The 27210-nt window shown below is 46.6% G+C and overlaps 1 protein-coding gene and 1 long non-coding RNA gene across 4 annotated transcripts in view; one reads left to right on the forward strand and one right to left on the reverse strand.

The window, feature by feature from the left end:
- ADARB2 (adenosine deaminase RNA specific B2 (inactive)) overlaps positions 1 to 20028 on the reverse strand; it is a 235560-nt gene extending 215532 nt beyond the window's left edge. Inside the window, exon 1 of one of the 2 annotated variants that reach the window (XM_086333575.1) lies at positions 19561 to 19779. In XM_086333575.1, coding sequence (XP_086189701.1) covers positions 19561 to 19660 — 100 coding nt within the window. In that variant the 5' untranslated portion in view covers positions 19661 to 19779. Of the gene's footprint in view, positions 1 to 19560 lie in introns of both variants that reach the window. The other variant, XM_086333576.1, reaches the window with a different exon arrangement.
- LOC147360761 (uncharacterized) lies at positions 1238 to 11160 on the forward strand. Of its 2 annotated transcripts, XR_015138695.1 has the most exons (4): positions 1238 to 1393; positions 3736 to 4639; positions 8759 to 8974; positions 9054 to 10399. It is a non-coding gene; the product is annotated as an uncharacterized LOC147360761 (long non-coding RNA). The 2 variants fall into 2 exon arrangements; XR_015138696.1 differs by lacking the exons at positions 1238 to 1393; positions 3736 to 4639 and adding an exon at positions 10528 to 11160 and having other exon boundaries at positions 8868 to 8974; positions 9054 to 9176.
- Positions 20029 to 27210: the final 7182 nt, after the last annotated feature.

Consider the following 27210-nt stretch of genomic DNA (forward strand, 5'->3'; position numbering starts at 1 on the left):
CAGTTTTGAGAAAAGTGAACAAAGCTGGAGGCATTAGATTTCCAGATTTCAAAATTTATCACAAACAGTAATTAAAGCAATATGGCATAAAGACAGATATACAGACCAACAAGACAGAACAGAGTCCACAAAAAGAAACCTCATGCATATACAGTCAACTAGTCTTTGACAAGGGCACTAAGAAAATACAATAGGTAAAGTACTGTCTGCAACAAATGATGATGGGAACACTAGAAACCCCCAAGAGCAAAGATGAATCTTTATTTACATCAAAACCACAGGTTACAGAAGTGAAAGCAAACAAGTGGGACTACATCAAACTAAGAAGCCTACGTACAGCAAAAGAAACCAGCAACAGAAGAGAAAACATAGCCTACGGGATGGGAGAAAATACGTATGAACCACGGATCTGAGGAAGGGTTAATTTCCAAAATTCTTGGAAAGAACACTCACGACTCAATAGCGAAAAAGAAACAACTGGTTAAACATAGGCAAATGACTTGAACAGACATTTCTCCAAAGAAGACATACAAATGGCCAACAAGGATATGAAAAGGTGCTCAACATCACTTGTTAACAACAAATGAAAACTGAGATGTTACCTCACACATGTTAGAATGGCCATTTAAAAAAAGCCCCAAACCAAGAAACAGCAAGTGTTGCTGAAGGTGCGGAGAAAAGAGAGCCCTGATACACTGTTGGTGGGAATGTGAAATGGAACAGCCACTATGAAAGACAATATGGAATTTCCTCAAAAAACGGAGCTGCTAAAATGTTGCTTGGTTGTTTCAAGAAGAAGGTATGAGCTTTGAGAGATAGTTTGAGTCCTGGGAAAACTTTAGGTTCAGGTTAAGTCCTCTTTTTACCATATTCCGTATCATTTTAGGACCTGATTTTCCTTTCCTGAAAAACAGAGGTAAGAATGTCTACCTTGCTGAGTCACTGAGAGGATTCAGCGAGAAGGCATCTGTGAAATGCTCTATGCGGGAAGTGAGGATCAAACATCAGTCTTCCTTCTGTCTTACTTTTGAGAGTCACCAGTACAAACAACTCATGAGCCTGTGAGCCACATGGAAGGATGGCCAGCACAGTGAGCTAATCTGGGAACGGGTCAGGGGTGTCCCATGAAAATAACAGCGAGGAGCGTGTGGCAGTGGGTGGAGCAGAGAACTGAGGTCAGTGGAGAGGATGTGCCAAGGGGAGCATGTTAACCATGAGAACAAGCAGTCCCAGACTCCTCTGATCGTCTCCACTCTCAGCCTCCTGACACCACTGATCTCTTAACGGAGCAGTTCCTGCTTCTGTGCTGAACCGGTGTCGTCCACAGCTGCCAGCTGGAGACCTGCTTGCCTTCCTATCTGAATTCCGCCAAGCGGCTCATTGCTCAAACCACGTAAGCTGATAGTGTAGACTTTCTACAAATGGCTTCAGTGAATTAATATCAGAAGGCTGCTTTGACAAGTTGCAAAGTGTTCCTTGCCCAGGCTAAAGAAAGATACTGTTTTCACTTTGGTTGCTGAAAAAAATTCTAACTATGTCTCCTCTGTGTTCTGCCAAACATGTCTTCATAAAATTAGAAAGAATCCATCTGTTTCCTTGCCATGGATACTAAACTTCAGGGTTATTAGCTCTTATTTGGACTTGAGTTCCAATAGGCAAATAGAAAGGTGTGTAAGATTTGTTAGCTGCTGGCTATGACATTGATGCGTCTGTTTGCTTTTTCTTTCTTTGTATTTTATTTTATCTTTTCCACACCGTCTCTATTTTGGGCAGACTTTGATCTTTGGGAAGTGATATTATGTTTCATTAGATGGAATGGCTCTTCTACCTGGCTGGTGACATGGGCTCCCCAGGGAGGGAAAATTCTGAAAGTGTCTTCAAAGACAGGAAGAGAGACTGGGGCACATTCTAGGATGTGGCATGCTCTTTGTTGTTTTCTGTCCAAAGAGGTGTGATTGCACACCTCCCTCCGACAGGGGAGGGCTCGGGTGTGTACCTGCTCGTCTCCTTCCCTTTACCGCAAGCAGATGATTACCTTGGCAGCTCAGCTGTGTTATTGAGACATTTCAGCGTGAAATTTGTTTTTTTTCTCACTGAACTTTAAGCAGAATTTCAAGTGCCAAGTCTCCGAAGCCAAGTGGGGCTATTAAGGGATAATTACTAATTATGCTAATTTGAGAAGTAGCTGCCTTCTCCTTCCCCGGTCATTCTGTGTGTGTGCCAACCTCCTGAGAGGCCTCCCCTCCCAGGTGTCTCCGGGAGGACAGTACGTCCTGGGCCTCCACACCCTGCTCTGGAGGTTTATTGTCCATCAGAAGGGGAAAGAAGATGGCAGGGGTTCTAGGGCAGCCCGTGTCCTCGTCATCTGTGATTTATGCTGGTTATTAATTTGTCCCGTGCCAACAATATTTATTGTCCTTTGTACTCAGGCCAGAAGCGTATACATTTAATTCCTAATACATCTGTATTTCTTCTCATCATCTTGGAACCTTCATAATAAGTTTTGAGCACCTGTGTCCACCACAGTGTTGGGAGGCACTGAATTAGGCACTGGGGGCCTCGTGGGTCTTGGATAATTATCACCCTTTCTCCTCAAAAGTTACTATTTAGAATAAATACAAATGATGAATGTGTGTTTGGTTTGACCACCTGGACACTGTGACTGGCCCCCAGAGGAGAGGCCGGGTCAATAAGAAGGGGATGATACTTGGAAAATGTCACCTTCAGTGGTGCAGAAGACTGTTCACTGCCTGACCTGCTCCAGCCCTGAGGAAGCGGGGAGACCTGCCTTGCCTGTGAACTTGGGGGTGATGAGGTCGTCTGCCTCACTGCTGGGCCCAGACCCGGGGAGGACCCGACACCACTGACTGCCTCCTGCTCTTCAGTCCCCACCATCTATTCCGGCGGTCACACCCACTTCTCCCTCCAGCCTCATCTCTTCTGCACAATGAGGACGTCAAGACTTCAGCTTTGCTCCTGACACCGTTTCTCAACCTGTTCTGACCACATGGAGCAGGGTTCCCAACGTGCTCCCGAGATGCCCCGGAATTGAGGGGGGCGGTGACAACTGCATCAGGGCCCGCTGTGCCCAGGTGTCCTGTACACCGTCGGTTGTGCTGGATATCAATCCCCTCAAACCTTAGGAGCCTCGAGCCCGCGGTCACCTGAGGCCTGGCTGGTCTGGGGCTCCCGGGGTCCTTGAAATAGGCCGTGGGCGTCTCAGCCCAGCCCTGGGCACCGCTCCGACACTGGCGGCTCCCGTCTTGCAGTTGCAGCTGCCTCTAACCACCCTGCCTCCTGTGATTCCTGTGGGAGAGGCGTTGTCACTGTCAGCGTGACACGCTGGGCCGGACTGAGGTCCCACAGCAGGAAGGAGACACAGCCGGCTCCTGGAGATGCACCTGGGGAGGTGGGAGCGCCTGTCTGCACAGGTTTGTGTGGCTCGGCTCTCGGATGAGGCAGTGCTGTCCCCGGGTGGACACATAGGGCGCGCTCCCACACTGAGCAGAGGAGAAAGGTGCTAACGAGAGGAAATCTGAAGATGTTTAGAGCTGGTTCACCATTTGCATCATCTGAAGTCACTTATCCTCTCGGTTAGTTGCTCCTGTCTTATACGACAGGTTCCAGTCATCAGGGGCTGTGACCGTTATAACTACTTGGGCTCCTGAAATTGGGGAATGCAATCCCATCACCCTGAAGATAACTGAGAAAGTTCTTCCTTTGTGCTTTCTGCAGGTTTACATGCTCAGGGTCCATAGGAACCATGTGCGTCTCAGAGACCTTCTTTGGTGGCCCCCATTCATGTCAGATAAAGAAAGATGAAGACAGCCAAGCACCGAAGAACTGATGCCTTTGAACTGTGGTGTTGGAGAAGACTCTTGAGAGTCCCTTGGACTGCAAGATTAAACCAGTCAATCCTAAAGGAAATCAGTCCTGACTATTCATTAAAAGGACTGATGCTAAAGCTGAAACTCCAATAGTTTGGCCACCTGATGTGAAGAGCTGACTCATTTGAAACGACCCTGATCCTGGGAAAGATTGAAGGCGGGAGGAGAAGGGGATGACAGAGGATGAGATGGTTGGATGGCATCACTGACTCGATGGACATGAGTTTGAGTAAACTCCAGGAGTTGGTGATGGACAGGGAGGCCTGGCATGCTGCAGTCCATGGGACAGCAAGGAGTCGGACATGACTGAGTGACTGAACTGAACTGAGTCATGTCAGACTGACCTTTAGCTCCCAGGAATCCCAACTGCCAAAGATTTCTGTTGCTCAAAACACACCTGTTAAAAAGTTTTAAAAATTCCAAATTACACATGCCTAAGATCCATTAAGAAATGCACAGAACAGCAGAGTTATCAGCAGTATTTAAAGTGCACGTTTCAAACTCATGCCCAGGTTCCTCTGCGGCGGAGGCCAGAGTGACAGTGACTGCTTTCTTACATGTACCTGACTCTGTGCACAGCTCCTGACACACAATAGGTGCTCAAAACTATGACTTTATGCAAAATGGCTGTTTCCCAAGCAGAAATAGAACCATTTGCCATCTTATAAAAATTAACATGTTTGGAAAGAATTCACACAGCTCTTAAACAAGCAAAGATTACATAAGTTTGATGGACTCTGTTACACACAAAGGTAAGAAATCTCCAGGTGTATTACATGATTCACTCCTTTCCTTCTGTCTTCTGGGCATGTTTGCATGAAGAAGCAGGCACGGAAAGCCCCGATGGAAGCAGGCTGTGTTCTCCCCGCTGCAGAGTCGGGGGCTGCGAAGGTTCCCTGTCACCCCTTCTGGAGGGACCTCACTCAGTCTTGCTGCTGCTGACGAAAACCGCCGTCGCTATGTGCACTGGGCAGAACGGTTTACCTGCTGACAGGCAGGCCCCTAGGTGTGACAGCACATTTCTCCATTTGTGCTTTTTTTTTTTTTTCATTCATGTTTGTGTACAGTGTCAACCAGATGACGTCAGACTTTGACAGTGGCCTTTGGGGGAAAATGTGTAGCTGGAGGGAGGCAGGTGGGCTGGAGCACCTGGGAGGGGATGTACCTGGAGAGGTCACAGGTCACATGGTGGTGACAGAAGGTGAGTGGACACTGGCTGATGGTTTCACAAAAGTTATGAGTTGAACAGCACAGAGTCCCCGCGAGGCTTCCAGGGTCCTGACCAGCACTGTATCCAATAGGCCCACACTCAGGTGTACACAGACACCACCTGGGCACACCTGGGCACACCTGGACACACAAGTTCCCTCCTTAACAAACAGTCGCTGAGTGCTGGACAGCCACTGGAAGCACGTTTTGAGAGCAGCTAACACAGCAATACACTCTCTACCCACACACACATACACACACACCCACAAACACATCCCTCACACACCATACACCACTCCCCACACACACATGGAGACACTGAGATTAGGACGGCTGCTACTGAAAGACAGCTGGGAGTTTGGAGACATTTTTGCAACTGGAGAATTTTACTCAGGGTAGCACATCAGCAGGGAAGTTCAGGGAGGCCGCGTAGACGGCCTGCCACGTGTAACCTGAGCCCAGGTGTGACCTCTGCGTCAGGCCTGCTCTGGGCTCAGGGGCCCCTCCGTCAAATGCAGGTTGTACTTTCATCCACCCTCAGCTCTTCCCTGACCCAACCTGGGGTCTGGAGCCGCTGTCAGCTCCACAGGACAATCAGGGAGGGGTCTGTAGAGACCGGCTCAGGCCACTCTCTGCTCAAGGTCAGTGGCGTGAGGCAGCCTCCCATGCTCGCTGCTGAAGGTACGGGATCCAGGTCATTCTCCTGTCATACACATCAATACAATGTCACCAAGAACATTCACGTTTGTTCACAAAGGGATTTTACGAGTCCAGAAATCTACCTGTGTGTGTTTACGTGGAATGATTTTACGAGTAAGATGTTGAACAGACGGGAAGAGCAATCTCAGGCCATTTGTGCCCGTGGAGTTGCGTATATCCCCTTAATGCTAATGTCCTTTGTTACGTTGGGGAACAGGCTGTTTACTAACAAGGGTCTCCATCATTTAACTGCTTTGTTTCAAAGTTGACACTTCCAGAATCAGTTGTCATACACTGAGTTCAGATGTCCTGTTTGACTATTCTCTACCCAAATCTAATTTGTAAGCCACTTTTCATCCATTTACTCAGTGAATGTGAAACAGAACCTATATGTTTACTTGTGGCTTCAAGCTGATTTTGACTTGTACACCAGACAGACTCTGAGCTAGTTTAATCTAGGAAATTGGAACATTAAATATATTCTTTATGCATGGAAGTTTATGAAAAATATCCTGTACACAACACAGACACACACAAGGTAGGTCAGGATGCTCTCCTTTTAAATCCAGATGCACAAGAAGAGTATTTATGTATGAAGAGAAGGTTTTAGAACATTCAGATTTAGTTCCTGGGTTTCACTGAGTGAAGGATAGGCTTCATTTTCACTGCAAAATATCGATTTGAATATGACTATAAACTCTGTGCTCACTGGATATACCTTTTTGCCTGTGTTGTGTGTGCAGAGGTTGTGTACATACAGTTGTGTATATAGGAGTGTGTTTATGGATACTGTACACACAGAAGTTGTGTATGCAGGTGTGTACATAGGTATTGTGTAAGCAGGTGTTGTGTATATAGGTATTGTGCAGGCAGGGGTTGTGTATTACAGCACTCAGGCTTTCTATTGCTGTATTTGATTTTTAAAAATAGAATTTAAAATTTCTTCACCTCTAATATTAATTAATCATAGTTGTTGAATATTTTTTACCTTGTGCAACAATTAATATTTACTTTGGAGTGAGTGTGTATTATTTAGGTATCTGAACAATGAAGATGTTGAATGTCTGAGTTGGTTGAACGATCTCTAAAGGTTTCTTCAACCATCCAATCAGATAATTGGAGGCTACTTAAGCAAAGGCTACTTAAGCACAGTTGTATATAAGCATGTGTATACATAAATACATGTGTTTACCTACATGCAAATACATCCCCGCAAATACACATTCACAGTCACACACTCACACACATTATGATGTTATGAGCTGGCTTCATGCTCAGCACCTCTGCGAAAACCAGAAGCACAGAGTTCCCCCTCCCCCTGCCCCGAGACTTCCATCTTGCTCCATGTGGCAGCACTCACAGGCACTGGGGACGTTCTCCAGATGTGTGCTCAGGAATCCCCGGGAGACAATGAGCCCCTGCTTCCCAGGGATCTGCGTGTTTGCCTCCACAGGAGGGCGGTGGGTCCTCACCAAGAGCACCTGGATGAATACCAACGGTTCTGGGTCCAGGTCTGGCTCCTCACTGTCCAGCTCTCGGAAGGAGATGCTTGCCTCTGGATCCCCCTTCCCTCCTCCAGAAACAAAGAAGACCTTTACTTAACCTCTCAGGAAGGCAGGCAGAGGACTGATTCTGCGGAGAAAGAGCCTCCGTGGTCGGGCAGGGAGGAAGGGAACCCGCCTCAGAATATCGAAGTTCACACCACCTTTAGCTAGAAATGGGGGTCTTTGCCAGGCGGGAAAGAGGTTGAGTGAAATAAAATCCACATCGGTTACATCATCAGATCAGTTGGGAACACTCATGACAAAATAATTAAGAAAAAGTATTCCAGGCATTATCTCATCAAGCCTAAGGTCAGCTGGATTCGAGTACTTCTCATCCAATACAGACTTTATGGTTTATATACTAGAGGTATCACGGTGACAAAGATGTAACATGAATTTTCTGGCCCTTATTGAGGTGAAGATGTTTCTTGGAAGAGGATGTTGATGAACGCACAGTGTGTTTAGGTTTGGGAAATGTCTCTAAAGGTAAACAGAACAGAACTTCTGTCTGTTTCTGGCAGAGTTGTGTCCCCACCACAGACACACACAGAGGGAGATCACATGGGACCCAGGGTGTGGCCTTGGGGGCGACCCTGCTGACGTCTTGACTCCCATCTCCGGCTTCTAGGACAGAGAGAGAATAAATTTCCACTGTGGTGTTTGTTATACAGCCCTAGCCAACTAATATACTGTCTATCTAGATTTTTTTGTACAGTTAACTTAGTCTAATAAGTACCCAAAACCCTCTCTATTCTAAATTTTGTCCTAAAAGTTCATTTATAGGTCACCTAAATATGACAATGTTTTGCTAATCTCTGAGTGAATGTGTGTGTGTATATATATATATATGCATATATATATATGTGAAATATACACGAAATATATATATCTTACAATCTACAGTTCAAATATTGTTCCATTTTATAAGGAAATGGTGTAGCAGAGAGGAATTTCTGGAATCGAACAGTGTAGGTGTTCAATAAATATTAGTGACTAATTTTAGTTCTTATTGTCTAAGGGCCACATGGGCAGTGGGTTGAATGGCCTCAGCATGGCTGGTTTACATGTGGTGAACCAAGAAAATCTTGTTGAAAACTGAATACCAGAGTCTCAACTAAATGAATCTTTCACGGTTTGCCCGCTCTTGTGTTTTGCTAACCTTTTGAGTGAGGCTGACATTCTGTAAAACAGACACATCCAACCTTATGAACATCTAGTTCTATACTTTCCCTGGGATGTGGGTAAACTCAACATCCCCCCACTCCCAGAACAGGGGGTCCAGTGGTGTCACATACGGGATGTTGCACACCAAGTAACTATTTTATTACGAAGACTTACAAATGGGAGGTAGCATTCAATCCAGTATACGGTTTCAATTTTTAACAACGTGCATTTTTCATTGTCTTCCTGATGTTCAAGTTTGGAGACTTCCCTAAGCATCATTATAGACAAATACCAAGACCCACTGGAGCAGCCAGCATCACTGCAGCCACAAGAGCAGACCAGGCAAGTCGTGCTCTGAAGAGTTTTATCTCCTGGCGCTGCACCCTGGTCACCCACTTAATTCACGTGTGTGAGATGGAGACAAAGATGGATGGATGGATGGAGAGACAGATTGCTCCAAGGCCGTCTCAGGTAAGAGAGAAGAAAGACCAGGAAATGTGCCATCTACACAGATACAAGGGACGAGTCCAGTGATTTGTCTTTCCCACAGGGTGTCCTGAGTCCACAGCCCTGAGTGGACCCAGTGGTGGGATGGCCTCCCATGACCACTGGGATGAGCCCTGTGCCCTACTTTGTACCACCTCCAGGTGGAGAGATGCCAGCCATCCCGCAGGTGAGACGCATGCTTTACTCACGTGCTAGACTTCTGATCTGCATAGACGCATACAAGTTCTGCCCTCAGCCACGAGGACAGAGTGGACCTCTGGGCAACGAGAAGCAGGGTGGAAGCGGAGCGTGGGGCAGTGCTTGGGCCTGTCTCGGAGGAGGCGTTGGGGGCTGGCTGCAGTAGGAAGGACTCAGGGACAGATGTGCACTCCCGAGGCGGGTTGGCGGGGGACACCCCAGAGCCCAGGCTAAAGGCACAGGGTGGAGAGGCTGAGAACGCCTCAGGGTCAAGGGTGTGTGGGCAACAGTGTCGCTAAGATGCACCCTGGGCATTCTCTGGGTCCGAGGGTGGCTCCTCATCCCATCTACACAAACACTCTTGAGCATGCAGACCGGTGGGGAGGGGTGGGGATCTGGCTTGGCAAAGGGCAGCAGGGTGCTGCCCAGCTTCCTGAGGGAGTGGACCAGCTCTTTAGCATGGACAACACGGCCATGTTGAGATGTGCTTTCTGACTCAGAACATTTCCCAGAACTTCTGGACTGCTTAATCCCTGATGTTTAGTGCAGCGCAGACACAAAGACGTCCCATGAACGTCTGTTGAATGAGCACGCTCAACATTCCACAGCAATGACTCGAAAATAAGTCAGCAGGTGCTCTTTATAAGTGAATTCAGCAACAACCATTGGTTGATGGTGTACAGTGAGAGAGCCTGTGTGCTAATTTCTGGGAACACACCAAGTGTACCTGGCTCCCATCCTCCAAGGACCATCTTTCACACAGACCAACACCCACCAGTCAAGCCTGCATACAATTAGTGAAACAAGAAGGGGAGAAGCCATGTCCTTCCCGAGAGGTCATCACACCAGGTGACTTGTGAAATCACCAGTAACCCCTCACCCAGTTCCTCTTGTGGTTTGTAAACTGTAGCAGTCTCTGCACAGCTTACCATCTGCACCCAGTCTCCTTAGAAAAGCTTCCCTCTTACTATATTCTGATTATTGCTTTAAGCAACTTTATTTCAAAAATGAAATCAACGTTCTCAGTGGATTTTAACTGAGCAGCTAATATGTTTTGACATTGCAGAGGGGATAAAAATGCTCAGACCTACAGAATTTGCATTTTAGTCATTTAATTTTTATATATGTAGTTTCACCTGAAATGATAAAAGAATTTCAATTTTGTAAAATATATGATAAAAGTGGGCATTAAAACTCCCATAGGACCTAAAACTGTGTTGGGTCACAGAGTCTGTTTTCATTTCCTATGATTGTACATTTGTGTATCTGTTCCGCAAATTCAGTATAAACTCAGAGAAAAGGAGGACTCTGTCAACTTTTTTTCCCTTGTACCTTTGTAGTTCCAAGCCTTTGCCCAGCCCAGAGCAGGTGCCCAAGGTGACACAGCTGCAGGTGAATAAAGCCACTCGCACAGGTCGAAGCTAGCCCTTGTCTGAGTACACACGCCACGTCTAAGGCAAACTGCAAAGAGAGCAGAGCTGGGTCTCGTATCCCACACTTTCAATCAAGAGCCCGCTCTGTTGTGGAAGATACAGAAAATAAAGTGCAGGAACGTGAGCTCTGACCAGAGCACAGGAAGAAAGAGACCTGGAAGTTACTCTCTGGTTTCTCCCTCCCCTCTCCTCCTGTCAACAGCCCCACATACCACCATGGTTTCTGTTTCTCGTGTTTTATGACATAAGAGGATAGATTAATTTTTATTAGATGCAATAACAAAAAGATTTATTTTACTTCTTTATGAAATTTTAAAATAAAAAGATATTTTCCTCAATGCTAAACATCACGATCATAAACCAAGTTTATTTTTTCACTTTCAAGGAGTTTATCCTCTCAAGACTTTTTTCTACACTTGATTTTTTAAATGTTCATCTAAAAATGAGTATGTTAGACTTCTGCTAGTCCAGACAGCTGATGGACAATCTTTTAATATTTCAATATTCATTATTTCAATAAATATTTACATATATCTTAAATCTTGAATCTGTCATCTGTATATATTGTTTGCATATATTAGTAGCCTACGGAAAGTGCAATTTTTAATAACTTGAATTCTATTCATTATCTACATACAAAAGCCCCAAATAAATTTAACTCCCCTAAAAGGTGATAACAATAAAATATGAACTGCTCATTTTTTAGATCTAGAGTGAGTAACCTTCTTATCCTAACTGTTTAGGGAGAGAAGATCCCCCCAATTTCCACCAGCCCCGAGCAGATCCCTGTCTCCAGTTCTGGGAGGGGCTGCTGCGGGGACACACGTGCTGCCCCCAGAGCCACCGTCAGGGGGACAGCATTTGTTCTGTTCAGTATCCTTCAAGGATACTTCATTCCCTGTCCGACTGTGTCAGAGCTTTTAAAAAGCTACTATTTATCCTCGGGATATATCAATGATTTTGATTTCAAATTCACTTCTTCCTCAGAAAGGAAATTAGCAGCACGGACTCATCTGAATTAAAAAAAAAAATTCTCTTTTAACTGTATGTTTTGAATGAAAAAGTCACTTTCTGTTAGAATTCTGTTAGAATTCAGAAGGTCCTTTACAAAGTTTCATCCATGGTATGAATATTTAGAGTTGAAACACAAACAGAGCATCTTTACGTCTGTGGTTAAAGCGGGCCTTCCGTGTTTTTACTCAGCTAAGGGATAGGAGAAGGTATGATGCTTAATATTGTTTTGCGCAACACCCAGATTAAAACAAAAATCTTTTAAAGTTGTATACAACAGGCGGTACCCGAGCTTGTGCACCTTCCGTGGTCTGACAGGGACAGTGTTTCCTGTGAGGACACGGGCTCCGCAGCCGCCAGCCAAATGCAGAAGGAGCATCTGCTCTGGACAGGGACGAGCGGACACAGCCAGGCTTGCGGGGAGGAGGCCAGGGTCTGCTTTGCTGACGTGTCCGTCATGTTCATTATACTGGACTTTTCCAAGAGCAATTAAACTTTTAGGAAACATTGCATTAATTCTAAAGAGAGGCCATCTGTGTACTTCCGATGGACTTAGGCTGATAAAGTAATTTTTAAATCAATTATTGGTGTTCTAGGAGCGTGCTGTGAGCTACTTTATCACGATTCCCAAGTCCTGCTTCTGAGAAACGGAGCCGCCCCACTTTCTATTTGATTTTAACACAGAGAGGATTTGACTTGGGCTCCAGTTTCCAAGAACTGGGTCCCCTCTGTCCCGCTTTCGTGCCATATTTGAGAAATCACGTAAGACATCACACAGTGATGAGGCAGGTCTTCTATCAGCGGAAGGAAACAAGAATTAGAGATTGCATCTCAAATAAATGGAGCAGTAAAGATTAATTAAACCTGTGAAAGTCTGCAAAGCACATCCTGGCTGAGGCATTTAAAGGAACACTTTCTATTGTGTGCGACCCCCTGGAAGCCCTGAGCTAGCATTTGGGTGGCAGAGTCACGTCTGTAGAGCAGAGATTCCAGAAAGGAGGATTTGCTAATGCATTCTGAGCAATGTTCGCTGTGTTTATCATCCGAATGGTGACACTGCCTCAGAAAGAAGCCTCGACCTCTTTTGTGGGAGACCTCAGCGGGCACCTGTATAAAGTGCTTGGTGGAAGGGATGGAACCAGATTGTAGCTGAAGGGAGCAGGTCATCACAGCGGAGGCCTAGCTGTCCTCGCCCACTTTCCGCCTACACCCCAGCTTTCCTCCTCAGTCAGGGGAGCTGTGGACAGCAGCGGGCGTGGACATGAGCTGGAACATCCCAGCCTGAGCCCCTCGCTGGGTCTCTTCAGGCTGGGGCTGTTCTGTCTGCCTCCTCTGCACCGAGGCAGCCCCATGGAGCCTCCTCCAGGCCCATAATTTTAAGTGAACTCAGCTTTAAAAAAAAGCTTTTAAAATTGCATCTCTTAGGGATTCAAAAAAAATGATCCTAAAATCCTAAAGTCACCTGAACGTTTGTAGGTCTCTTCTGTCTTTAATGCTACTCTTTATCATTATAAATGTCCCATTTATTGGACACTATTTCTTAATCAAGCATAAAATGCTTCTTTAGTATGAATATAAAATTTATATTCCACACTTGCTGTTTTTTGAGATTTAAATTTTTTTAACATTAACTTGATAATTTTCATAATTTAAACAAGATGATAGTGAACTTGTGTGTCTATTTTATGACACAAAAGGGACACTGACTAGCCACTTTCTTACCAGAAACCAGATACTGGTTGCAGTCATTTTCCATCCATGAAATAATAAAATGAAATTATTTTCATACTTAAATTATTTCATACTTAATACCTGCAACTACAATAAAAGATGACTAAATATCCACAGTGTTTGGAGAGAACTTAGGCACTCAGATTAACTCTTTATTTTCAAATATTTATCACTTATTCTTCAGAAAAAAAAAATCAGCTGTCTTTGCAAGCAGCCAAGTTTATTTTGGGGAAAATTACTGATAGCTTAAAAAGCAAACATTTCCACTTCTGGGTTGCTGTTTCTTGGATGGGATTCCTGGGAAAATGAATTCACTCACAAGTGTGTGGATGGACAAGAACGGCGCTCAGAGCCGCCTTTGCTGTGACTGTTGAAACAAGGTCAGGAAACCAGGCAACAGCCCCTGTCCCCTACTCCTTCTAAATAAAATAAACAAGAAAGTAAAATTTTAATCACCCAAGAGAGGTGTTTGGAACCGAGGTACAAACATACGCAAGTATAAGAGGCTAGGTTTTAAATTTCTCAGCATGCCCTCCTCTTTCTGTTTCCTGATCCCACAGGCAGAGACCAAATTCACGAGTGGATCAAGAATTAAGCAAGATGTTTCCCATCTTTTTGAAAGTAATGTTCTTTTATTTGACAGTGATATGTTCTTAAGGGAATTATAATGCATTATTAGCGAGGAATAAACAATTCTCTTTGCATAATCCTGTATGTCACAGCATGTATTTCTGCATTTCAGTGCAGGAGAACCATTTAACTGAACAGACAGGGGTTAATTTGGCTTCAGTGTTCACAGCGACTCGACAGCCTGAGTGGGTCTTGGCCGCACTCAGGCAGCGTGTGGCTGTGTGGCTCTTCTTGTGATGTATACGCTCGGGGAAAGGCCAACATTCAGTAGTCTGAATATTTTGCGAAGGACCTTGTGCTTTCCATATTTCACGTGGGCACTCACCTTTCTTTCCTTTTTTTTTCCAGTTTAGAAATGGCTAAAATAAGTACCTTTAAAATCTCACCTATTATGTGAAAATTTATCCTTTTAGAAATCTTGTTTGCTAGTAATTAAGAGCTCCATTTACTGATGCAGCATTCAGAGATAATATTTTTAAATGATAAAGATCCGCGGTATTATTTTTGGTTTTAGGAGTTGTTCAAAACTATCCACAGTACAAAACCAATGACTTTCATTTTCTAGCATTTTAGAAAAAGAAGCAGGCAGACATAAAAAATGCTCAGGATTTTCAGCTGTCTTCACTGTATGTATACACACACATGTGTGCATGTGTACACATGCACACACACAACCACAGACATCTACGGTTTTTAAATTGAACACTGAATGCTTTCAGGGCAGAAGTTGTCTCTCCACGCCTCAAGAAAAGAAGGCTGCAGTTTCCTTATTCTGCATATCCTTACGTGATGCCCCTCTGGGGCAGCAGTTCTCCAACAACCCAATCACCACTGTTTAGCGATGGATACATGAGCCTCATATTTTTATTCTAAATTCAAGTTCACTCATCATATCTAATGCCCTTGAAGCAATCTCAAATTACTGCTATTACACGGGTCACTAGAAACCAGACGTACTAATACAAATTTTAAAAAGAGAAAGGAAGAAAAAGCCCTTACACAATTAGAGGGCGAACAGTTCCGTCAGTTTAATTTCATCACTAAATCCAGCCCTTGATCCGGAGCTATGGGCCAGCAAGGCTAGTGCGTGCAGGGATGCTCGGCTGCGACGTAGGAGGCAGGCAATCCCACCAGGTAGGATGAGCCCACTGGCCTCTGCCACCTTCATCTGTGGCCCATGTTTCTATTTCATCAGCTTTTCATGGAATGCCATTTCACAACAAGCCTGCGTCTCCACCCATATGCTCTCCTTATCCTGCTCCTTTGGCCAACTTTCCCCCACATTTCCCCAAGTTCATGACTGGCTGCTCCTGCCTCCTCCTGATTCATCAGCTTACTTACTTCTGCAGAGCTACCCCTCAATTTTCTAGAACTCTGGGTAAGGGATTTCCTTGGAATAATATGTGAAATTCAAGCATTAACTTAGCTTGCTGTCAAACGCCTCAGAAAAGACAGGTGGTGTGTTGATGCCGCATTCAGCTGGATCTACTTACCAAGGATTGTTTCTACAGCATTTCAAATAGTTCCCCAAAGTTCCCCCTCTCTGTGTTAGTGACTGATGCACTTCACTTAAAACCCTGTCTTCCTATTTACCTCCTGGAACCAACTGAATTTGTATTGGTTCTCAATCCATTTCCTAATATATTTGTATTTAAAGAGGAATCTTTTTTTTTTTTTTTAATTTCCAGAGACTTCAATTGTTTTATACACTGTATGTATTCATGGGTAAAATGTTAAAAATATTTTACTTACAAAATGCATTTCATGACAATACACAGTTTCTTTTTGGGAAATTACTCTCACCAAAGAAAGCTCACGAAGAGATCAAAAGAGAATACATATACTATTTTAATAATTAAAAATACACCTATGCAATTCCTCAGGCATATTTCCCTGGAGGTGTCCATGGTTCAGGGAGCTGATACATGTAAGCGACTTATTTTATCTGACTTATGCTATCTGTTCTGATGGTGCTGCCTTTTGTGCTTCCTGCTTGAGCTGATACTAATTTAAGAAACCTTCCACCTTTGCCTTTACTACTCAGGGTTAAAATACGCACCTTTTACAACCTTTTACAATATCCACACCTTCAGTTCTTTTGTAACATGTGCAGGCATGACTTTAAGACCAGCATGAACAGGCTGCATGCAGACCTGCACACAGTCTCACTCGGGACTGGAAGGCCCAGCACGGCCTCCAGGATTCTCCACGAGGAACTGGCTAAGAGGGTGCTCCATGTGGGAGGCAAAAGGCAAGTCTCCTAAACTACACGTGCAGCCAGGATTTCCGGGAAGTCTCCGCACGAGACAAAAGCAGAAGCTGATGGGGCTCACATGTGACAGGGGAAGGATCCGTCCTTAACCACAGTGTGGGTGTACATGTTACCGAGCAGATGACCGTCCTGAACCACAGTGTGCAAGTGAGATGGTAACACTGTCCTTCGCTCAGCTTTTCAAAAAACTGCCTTTCTTTTTTGCATAAAAAGTCAAAATTTGACATTTCTTGTTTGTACAGAAAATGTAAAAGATCCATAAACAATTTATAAGATAAAGTCCCAACTAAAAAATAACACAGAGAGAAAAATGCAAAAAGGGATGGCACTGGGTCCTAATGAAATAACAGGAGGATTGGGGGTGGGGAGGCTTGCTTAGTGTCTTTTTAAAAGTTTACCTGAGAGACAAATGCAGGTCATGCCTAGTTAATACCTGAAGTCATATTTTGAGACTAAGTTTTTTTTTTTTTTTTTTTTTTACTTTTAATGATATAGACTGCTTTCTGTGTGGTATCATGACTAAAAAATATCTCCTACAGGAAAAAAAAATTTTATTTCCAAGGCTCTGAATCCTATGTAATAATAAATGGGAGTATTGTGTCAATTCCACACTTATACTATAGCTACAGAGCTTTTATTTCAAATCCTATAGATTATTCTGACAATGAAAAGCATAAGGGGGGTTCAGGATGGGGAACACGTGTACACCCGTGGCAGATTCATGTTGATGTATGGCAAAACCAACACAATATTGTAAAGTAATTAGCCTCCAATTAAAATAAATAAATTTAAATAAAAAAAAGAATAAAGGGCAATATAACGGTCAAAAAAAAAAAAAAAAAAGAAAGAAAGAAATCTCAGGAAAGCCACGTTTAGAGAATTTGTATAGAAGCCAGTAGCATTTTGGTTAGCAGCTCCGGGAAACTAAAAGTTATGATGCAAACAAAATGATTCTTGTTTGTGAGAATAGGTGGAAATATGCTTATCACTGGCAAAAAATGTACATTTACTTTAATTTATTCATTTACACAGAAAAAGAACTCTTTCTGTGTACTCATAATCACTGGCTTTACTTAGTATTCTATAGAGCCTTATCAAAATTCCTTAACAGCCACCCATACACACATGGGCTTTAAATTGTGACAGATACAGAGTTTTATTATTAGATAAGCTTAAAAGTTGAGGCTATTCTCTTCTATTTCTGCTGTTAAAACTCATGAATATTAGAACATAATTTAAATTCACCACTGTCCTGATAGAAGAGGGGAAAAAAGCATCTGTAATAATTAGGAATTATATACAGACTCATCTATTCCCAGGAAAATGCAAATAAAGAGCTCTGTAATTGTTTTCTTTTCATTGACCACACACACCTATGCTACTAACTTTTCCCTAAGAAGTGAACACTTAGAGGTTTGATTTGACTCATCCACCATGATAAGCTGTTGGCAGATGACATAAGAAACTTCGCCCCACAGATAAATTTGCAAGTAACCAGAATTAGTACACACATCCTGAATACCTTTTCCTACTTCATTTTTGGCTATAAAAATTAAGAGACTTGGTATATTCAAAATAAAGCGTATAAATATTTCACGTAAAATTTTATTTTGGATTGTCACAGTTTATAGCCAATGAAGTCCTCCTTCAGATTTCTTGCTCTCCTTTCTGAAAATGAATCCCTTCTAAGCTAACATGACTGCCTTTAAATTAAAGGTACAAAAAATGAATTTGGAGAAATACATGAGTGTTCATCAGCTTCTATTTTCTTTCTATAGGTTTTGCTTTGTTGTAAAATATTGTTTGATACTTTTCCATTTTAATATTTAAATATACTAAATAAAAATACTGGAACACATGAACACTTGAAGCGTAAAAGGCAATGTTTCTTTTTCATTACTTTTAAAATTTATACTCATTAAATTCTGTGATTTTTTTTTTCAATATCATTGTCATTTTCTGTTAGCATTATTTTTGGAAGACATTGACCAGATCTGTTTCGGAGTAAAATTTTCAGGGAACAAAGTGAGTAGCCAGCATTCTTTGCAGCAGCTCAAGAGTTAAGCCAGAATTACAGAATCACCCCCCCACACCAAGGCTCTGAAGCCGTCCTAGAAGCTGTCACCTAGCTCCCTGCCACCCTGACATGTAATCATAATGAATGGCTGTGTGTCTTGGCATTTATTCCTTCAAACCTTCTGGTTAATTTCTACTACAGGAAGAAGTCGGGAAGGGCTCAGGACCGTTTGGAAGTAGTTAGGAGGAGATGGAGCAGAAACTTATCTTAGGCCTCGGCAAGGATGAAGATTCTTGGGGAAGGAGGTACATGTTCAACCACAACTAACTCCGCATCTTCCAGCAGAGAAACCGGGAAACCTGACACACGATGCTTGTGTCTTTCCCCCTGTTCTTTAGGGCTCTTTGGTCACTTAAAAACCCCCAACACATTTCAAATAATAACTGAACTTTCTCCTGCAGGCTCATGATAAGGGGCGGCTGACATAAGTTACTCCCTGGGCAAGAGGCGGCCGCACCGAGGGGGCTCCGGCCACCCTCCAGGGACAGACACCGGCGGGACGGCGCCCAGGGCCGTCCTCCTGGTGGAGCAGCGGGCGGCTGCGCCCTGCCCCCGAGGGGACCCTGGGCTGCCCACCTGACGACTAACTTCGGGGGCTCATTTGTCTCCCAGAACCTGGGGAGCCAGGCTCAAACCTGACACCAGACACTTCCTCTCCCCTCCTGGTTCGCAGCTTTCCTCATCTCTAACGAGCTGCGATGCTTGTTTCTCTTTTCATGCATTAATTTCTGCTTTTTTCCCCCGGACGAACCCCGTTCTCGCTGCAGGTCCCCGTGTTTACAAAACAGCCGACACCGCTCGGAATAGAAACTGTCACCCAGCGTGGGGAGGCGGTTGCCAGGGTTTTGCCCACTCCCGCCTCCAAGACAATTGGGATGGAGAAGCTGGCGCGAGGTCCGTTCCTCGTTCTTAGGGACGCTTAGGGCTTAGGGGAGCGTTTCCTTGGGCACCGGCGTCTGTGCGCGACGGTCAGCAGCCGTGCCGGAGGCCGCGGAGGGCACCGCGTTCCGCGGGAGCCCCCGCTTGGTTGGCCACCCCCTCGGGCTTGCGGAAGCCTGGGCGTTCACGGAGGGACCTGAACTCTGGAGCGGGGCGCTCGGCGGGCCCCGGCCACGTCGCCCCAGCATCCCGAGGGAGGCCGCTAGAAGCGGGCAGGGCGCGCAGAAGCGACGCGCGTCGCGGGGAGTGCGCGAGAGGCGGCGCGGAAGCCGGTCCTTACCTTTCCGCTTGGCCCGCCTCCTCCTCCTCCGCTTGGACTTGCATTTGAGTTGACCGCTCAGCCCTCCGGACGCTCTGCTGGTCCCCAGGACCGATGCCATGGCAGCGGCCGGCGAGTGGACCCGGGCGGGAGTTCTCTCCAACACTCTCAGCTTTCCGGCTCCGGCCGCGGCCGCCGGGGACGCTCCTGCGGATCGGGGCCGGCTCACTTTTCGGGGCTGCGCTCTCGCACTCCTGGCGTCTCCTTTGGAGGCTGTCACCGTCTCCTTTGGCGGCTCCCTGTCACCTGCGTCCAGGCGGGCAGAGCCGGCGGTCTGAGCCCGCACCAAGCGCACAGGCCGGGACCGCGGAGCGCCCGCCGCCCCAGCCGCCCCGAATCTGGGCTCCGCGCGCAGGCTGTACTTTGGCACCTCTGCTAGTTGTTGGGCACCAGCCACTTTGAAGCCGATCACGCAGGGAGCCTGTCTATTTGCTGCTGCGAAGTCTAATTAGATCCAATCACGGCCGTCCGCCGGCTCTGACATCAGCGCTGCCAGCCCGTGCGCTCCTGTCAGCAAACTCAGCTCCGGTTTGGACGGCGGAGCTGCCCGGGGCGCTGGAAAGGGAAGGGGCCAGCCTGGGAGGGAGGGGGCGCGGGCCGAGCCGGCCTCCCTGCGAGAAGCCCGAGGGGGCAGCGGACTGAGGAGTCAGCCCAGCCCTGCTCCCGCCAGGCCGCACGGACAGGGCACTCGGCTCCCGCGCTCTCAGGCGCAGGGACCCCGCCTCTCACCAGTTTCTAACTAGTTAATCCATCGCACACCCGGGTGTCAAGGGGGAAATCTCTCTCTAAGAAGTACCGAGCCCTCGCTTCCTCGGCCAGGGGCTAAGATTTGCAGTTCCCCGGGAGACAGCCTCTTAGGGGGATTCATTTTTCAGAACCCTCATGTTTGTTTGGTTTTCTCCTTCACATCCCTTGGCTGTTCCGTCTGCAAGGAAGAAATGCTGCATAAAGACGCGGGGGTTCGGTCGGAGCCTGATTTTTAAGGCAGGGATGTCAGTAGGTTGCTCTATTTAGGGAACAATGAAATGAAAGGCAGAGAGGGCTTTTATCTGATAGTTTTATCACCGAATGTAACATTCGGATGAAAGAAAGTAATATTCACCAGGAGGAAGATTGCAAATTGAACCAGGTTTGAACAATTTTTCTCAGGGTTATCTTGTTTTTTTTTTTTTCAAGACCATACTTATGGAACGTTAAAAATCTAACATAAGATTTAAGAAGGAAAATAATCCAGCCATCTTCATTGCATTTTGCATTTAAATCACATAGGCTGTTAATTATAACAGTAATGGTTTGGAAAAAAAAATCCACTCTAAAAGTCATTAGCGTTAACAGGATGATGCAGAAATGGCACACAAATATTTCTATTTCCTACTTTACATACACCCTTTTCAAGCTCCTCATGGACTTAGGAATTTCCAGATAATTTTCTTTATATGAGAAAAAAGTACTCCCTCTAGGGAACATTGGAAGCAATTGGGAGTTTGGATGTGCTGTTACGCGGGGGGCTAGGGGTCTTGGCTCAGCTCTCACTGACTGAAGGGAGAGGAGGGTGTCTGCATCCAAGACTAGCTCCGCTGCTCTGCCTCTGCTGAGTGGTGTAGACTAGCCTCAGTCTGCTCATCTGTGTAATGGGGATCACCACCTTTACTCCTGCTTGAGAATCTGTACAACAGCAACTGGCGACACTGATCACTTTGTGATTATCTGGTAAATCAGTGGGTAAAATTTTTTGAGAGAATGTGCACACATTCTTCCAGTTAGCCTCAGAAAAGGAGGGGCTTGTGTATTTCCCGCTTAGGCCTTTAAGTGTCTGGCTCGTTTCAGGCTGATAAACGCAGTCACGCCAGGGTCCCTCTATGTGCCGGGTTCAATCATTTCCTGCTGCTGACCTCACAAGCCCACCTCTTCTGCTCTTTCTCATGAATCCTGGAGAAGTGCACCACCCGCCCACGTACTCTTTGTAGCATGAGAGATATTTGAGAGCATCAACTGTGTCTGGAAATGCAGCTGTAGGACTCCCCCTGTGGAAACTCGGAGTCAGTACCAACCCATACTTTCCCTGTGTAGCCTTTTGCAAAACACTAGTCCAGAAGCCAAGAGGAGATGCCTTGGGGAGAAATTCAAGCAAATGCACCTTCCAGCCTGGTTGCATTTACCAAGCCCCCCCTCACCTCCCGTCATCACAGATTCTTTCTGTGAAGCGTGGGTGCCCTGGCCCCCTGGTTGGAGAGTGGATGTGGTCACTGGGGACTACAGCTTCCAGCCCAAGATGGCGGCGGTCAAGGCCACACACTTAAAACCCGGGTTTCAGCACTTAGTCCCGAATCCTTAGAATCCTTAGAATCCTGATTCGAAAGCTGGTCAAGATGAAAATCTTGGCCGATCTTTACCTTTCTGAAAGTTCTGGGGTATAATTTATGCGGACATTATTCTGCATAGACGGGGGCTAGTCTGTTTTTGTTTACTTGAGTAAGGTCATGCCCCGTTGGGAAGGCAGGACAAGCTCAGGCCTGGCAGCTCAGTGAATCTGTGTCTCTGGGGATGGAGGAGGCTTCTGAACCAGAGCTTGCCATCATATGCTCTGACACAGGATGCCTTAGACGAAGCTCCCTGCCTCCTGTCTGTTTCTAGTCACTTCAGCACAGCTTAGCGCTGGTGTTGCTGCACAGATGTGAAAACACAGAGGCTGGAAACACAGATGCTGGAAGAGCTGCAGGCACCCACGCCTCCCCCAGTCCATCAGGAGGCTCCGCTGGCCCATTTTCAGCCCGTATGAGCCAAAACCAGGAGCTAGGAGTGGGGGTCCCAGCAGGTGGGGGGCTGCCTGGAAAGTCAGGTGCGGCCCCTGCATAGCCATCAAGTGGAAGCTGGACAAGGACAGGGGGCTGGGCAGGCCTGGAGGGGAGCAGGTCTTCACACTGAGGCAGGGCAGGGCCCCCGGGGTGTTCCCTGCACCCCAAGATCTCCAGTGCGGGTCTCCTCAGGACTGTAGGTGCGCAGTGCTTCTGGGTGGTGGTCTAGTCTGCTCCTCCTGAGGCCCTCAGAGCCGCAAGGGACCTGGGCCAGGTCTGTGGTTCGAGCGTTCCTGGAGCCGGCCTAGACCAGAAGTGTCGCTTGTCCCAGGCATGTTACTGAGTTCACACCAACTCTGGTGTGATTCTCACAGATCCTTCTTTTACTCTCAAGGAAGCTGAGGCTCAGAGTACTTGGGAAACATGCCGAAGTCATCGTGGTTAGAAGGGGGCTCCCGGGGGGATGGTTCCAGTGTGGTTTTTACCGTATTTCTCTGCTCACTTTCATTCTGGAGTTGGAGATTTGGTAGCTTTTGTGAACTTCTGCAAGCCTTCTTGAGGGATCTTATTGTCCTCGAGTCCCCCGAGGTCAGGGACCTTGTTGTCCTTGCATCCTCTGAGGTCAGGGAGGCTCAGGGTGCAGTGGAGGCAGAGCTGGCCGGCTAGAATGTTCCAGAAGAACAGGTCTGTTTCTGCAGGTGAAGAGCCTGAGAGCGGCACATTCACACCAATAAGTCCTCCTGTGCCTCCACCCCCTGTGCACCCCTTTAGGCTCCTGGACTCAGCACCTGTGGTTGAGACCAACACATGGGTTCTCTCCTTACTTGATCACAACATCTGCACTTCCAGTTAAAAGTACAGTTAACTTGTTTCTCACAGGTTTCCCCAAGCAAGTAACTCCCACAGAAATGAACAGGACTTTTGTAGAATCCAAAGTTTAGTTCAGCTCCCCTTGCCTCCCCTGACAAGTTCCACCAGGCAGAAAAAAGCAGCAGAGTGTTCCCTGGACATATTTATGCCTGCCAACTCATGACCTCATCACAGACTGCACTAAATTATTACTTTTCACAAACAGAGAAATAGCACAAGAGGGCTTTTTCACTCTTTCATCTTCAGCCGTTGTTCTTCAAATTAAATAACTCACATCAAGGAAACTGGGCCTGAGACCTGGAAGTGGAGGAGACGTGGGGATGACCTGTGCTGTGACCCACGCCCTACTCCTCGTTCTCGTCCAAGGGGTGGGAGCAGGGTGGCCGGCAGGGGAGGGCGTGAGGGGTCCAGCCTGGAGGAGGGCTCTGAGTGTGAGACCGCCCTGGGCACGATGCTGCACCTACAGCCAGCTCTCCCTCTGTCCCTGCTCTCTCTCCCAGGCATGCCTGCAGTTTGGGAGAACACCAAATGCATCCTTACTGATTTCAAAGCAGATCTGCAAAAGATCTGCTTTTTCCAAGTTCCATGTTCTGTGATTGCTAATTATTTCTATGTGAGCTCTGGGGACAAATAATTTTGGCTGAGTTTTCTTTCTTGGTCGATATCACAAATTTTAATTTACCAAAGTCTGTCTTCCAGCTGAAAATTACTTGAGTTCTGTACTGATGTTTAACGGAACATTACTCAGAAAATGCTGGTAAAGAGAAGGAAAGACCCTGAATTTGCTACCAACAGGCCAGATTCATGTTCTACTTCTCTGTGTGCTGTGCCCACTCCTGGGAAAGGCAGTGAACCCTCCCGAGCCTCGTCTGTAAAATGAGGAGAAAGACACCGCAGAGCTGCTGGGAACACTGAATTAGGAACAAGCAAGCTGAGTGCTTTGTAAAGGGATCCTGTTGCCTTACTGTCGTCTCTCCCCACACAGTGCCCTGATTTTAACCATAGACTTCCCAAGATGAGGACAATTGTCAAGCCAAAGTGGTCTCCGTGATGAAAGCACCCCTCCGGACTTCCCTGGTGGCTCAGTGGTAGAGAATCCGCCTGCCAGTGCAAGCGACACGGGTTCAATTCCTGGTCCGGGGAGATCCCACATGCTGTGGAGCAACTAATAGTTCACAACTATGAGCCTGTGCTCTGGAGCCTGGGGTTGAAACTACTGAGCCTACGAACCACAAACCACGTGCTCTGTGACAAGAGAAACCACCGCAAGGAGAAGCCTGAGCACTGCAGTGAAGACCCAGACAAAAATAAATACATAAAAATGAAAAGAGGAGCCCTGAGAAGATGGTCTGCACGGCGTGGGTCCCACGGGCACCCCAGGCCCCGTCTAAGATGATCTTGGCTCATCGAACCTGCCTCTGGGCTAATTGTAGCACTGATTCCATTCCTTTCTAGCGTGCAGGCTGCCAGCCATGGGACCACATCCACATCAGTGTTTTATGGTCTCTGTGACCTTTGGAATAAGGTATGGTATCTTACCATTAAGTGTTTGTGCAGGATGAGAGAAATGACGACCTGAAATAATCCTCTTCGACATTAGATAGGTTCAATAACTGACATTTACACTTAAAATGCCCTTAGTTGCTAGTTTCAGAAATGTGAAACCTTAGTATTTTATTGAATCATAAAGAATTACTACTATTTAAAGCTTCCTTAATGCACACCCTATCCTAGATTTTCCTTTGTGTCTTAAACTGATACAGTTCAAAGAGTTAATTTTTTAATGTTCCAAATCTTGTCTTGGAACCAGTGATTTTCAAAACGAGCACTGTCATATCCCCAGAGAGCTGTGTGATGGCATGAAGAAAGGAAGAAAGCGAAGCACAGATGGAATTAATGGTTTGGGGTGTTAATCAACGTAATGAATTGAAAGGAAGGGATGGGAACTTGTCAGGAATACATTTCTGGTATTTGGACTCGGGTGGGCTGATGCTGTGGCTTCATTTCAATTCTCTGTGCCTGCATGCTCACTCAGTCATGTCCAACTCTTTGCAACCCCATGGACTGTAACCCACCAGGCTCCTCTGTCCATGAATGCTGGGTGAGTTGCCATTTCCTTCTCCAGGGGATCTTCCCAACCCAGGGACTGAACTTGTGTCTCCTGTATTGCCAGACAGATTCTTGACCACTAAGTCACCTGGGAAGCCTGTATAAATTCTCTACCCAAGGTTTAAAGTCTAAACACTGTATTTCCGCCTTTGGTTTCCTGGATTCATCCCTCACCTGGGATCGAGGCTGTGTGTATATTGTGAAACCTCAGTTTGCTCTTTCCCTTGCCTCTGCCCAGAAATAGAGCAGAGAAAGAAAGGGACACCGAGTTAACCCCCAGGGTTTTTTGATCACTTATGGAAGTAATGTTTAAAAACTTGCCTTATAATTCCCTGCTTTGGTCAAGGCAGGAGAGAAAGAGTTGAGAAAACACTAGAAGGAAGACCCATGGGCTCTTTACCGAGTTCAGCATAGGGGAGATGGATGGCTCTGGGTGGCTGCTTCCTGGGACAGTGGCATCTCTGCCCCGGCTCCAGGGAAGGTCATCAGGACCCTCAGCCAAGGTCCCTCCTCCCAACTGCCCACCTGAGCCTACATATGAGTAATGTTGGCAGGGGAGGGGGTCACAGTGAGCAAAAAGCACTCACTCTGATCCCATCATGGAGCAGAGGTAGTCCCAGTGAAAGGGACTTAGGCATACCGGCAGGAGCGTAATCTGGTGGAGGAGATCTGAGCACACAGCACATGACAAAGCTGATGCCCTCTGACAGCCAGCTCTGCTGTCACCTGTCAATGCAAGATGTGCGTTTGCAGGTCACATGGCTACATTCCACAAATCACAGTGCTATTCTTTTATTAATTAAAACCTTGGACCCAGTAGAACAGCCCTTGCTCTTAGGACTCTCATGTGCTGGAAAATCACTCCTCTGCACCCACTTCCACAGAGAACAGCAGCTCCTGCCCCTCAGAAATGAGAAGCATGAAGAATAGAAGATGGTGAGGACTTGCCTGCGAGTGTGCCTGCAGAGACCGTTGGCTGAGAGCATGGACGACTGACACCTTCCCGGGTCCCTCTTGGTTGAGGGTGAAAGAGAGCTGCTGCTGCTGCTGCTAAGTCGCTTCAGTCGTGTCCAACTCTGTGCGACCCCATAGATGGCAGCCCACCAGGTTCCTCCGTCCCTGGGATTCTCCAAGCAAGAACACTGGAGTGGGTTGCCATTGCCCTCTCCAATGCATGAAAGTGAAAAGTGAAAGTGAAAGAGAGAAAGCATATCAAAACCATCTTCCCAGAAAGCTATTTGCAGCCTAGCCCTGGAAGACTGGGGTCCTCATGCTGGCCTCAGCTGCCCAGCTTCCTGGATGTCTTGGGGCTTCCCATCCAGGAGCTATTCCCATGCTTTCTCCTTCATGTTCTCAGTGCCCAGCCAAGTTAGCAAAAAGCAGTCTCACCTCTGTACCCCCTCCTCCACCCAGGGACGTTCCTGGAGGGGCAGTCTGTGCTGTGATCACCATCCCCTGGAGCCTGCCACTCTGGACAAAGGAAGCACTGTGGAGAAAACGAGAGGAACCAAGGCTTGTGAACGTTGTTGGGACGGTGGAAAGTTGTGTGCAGGTGCAGATGTGCTGTTACTGACACGAGCCAGTACTGTCTCACAAAACTCCTCCTCACTGGTCCATGGACCCCCAGGATCGGACGGTGGTGGGCATGGTGTCCAGAGCACCATGAGCAGAGCCGGCCTGACTGCCTTCCTGCTGGGCCATGAACTTCACTCTCGTCCCTGCAGGAGGCAAAGCCCACCAGCACCTACCTCTGCAGCTGTTCTGAGGTTGAGCCAACCCACCCTGTGAGCATGCTGCAGCCCAGCGCCTGGTATACTTGGGGATGGCGGTGGGAGTT

Source organism: Bos grunniens, chromosome 13, assembly GCF_055505025.1.
Source record: "Bos grunniens cultivar Pamir isolate PY7600 chromosome 13, Bosgru_T2T1.0, whole genome shotgun sequence".
Lineage (NCBI taxonomy): Eukaryota > Metazoa > Chordata > Mammalia > Artiodactyla > Bovidae > Bos > Bos grunniens.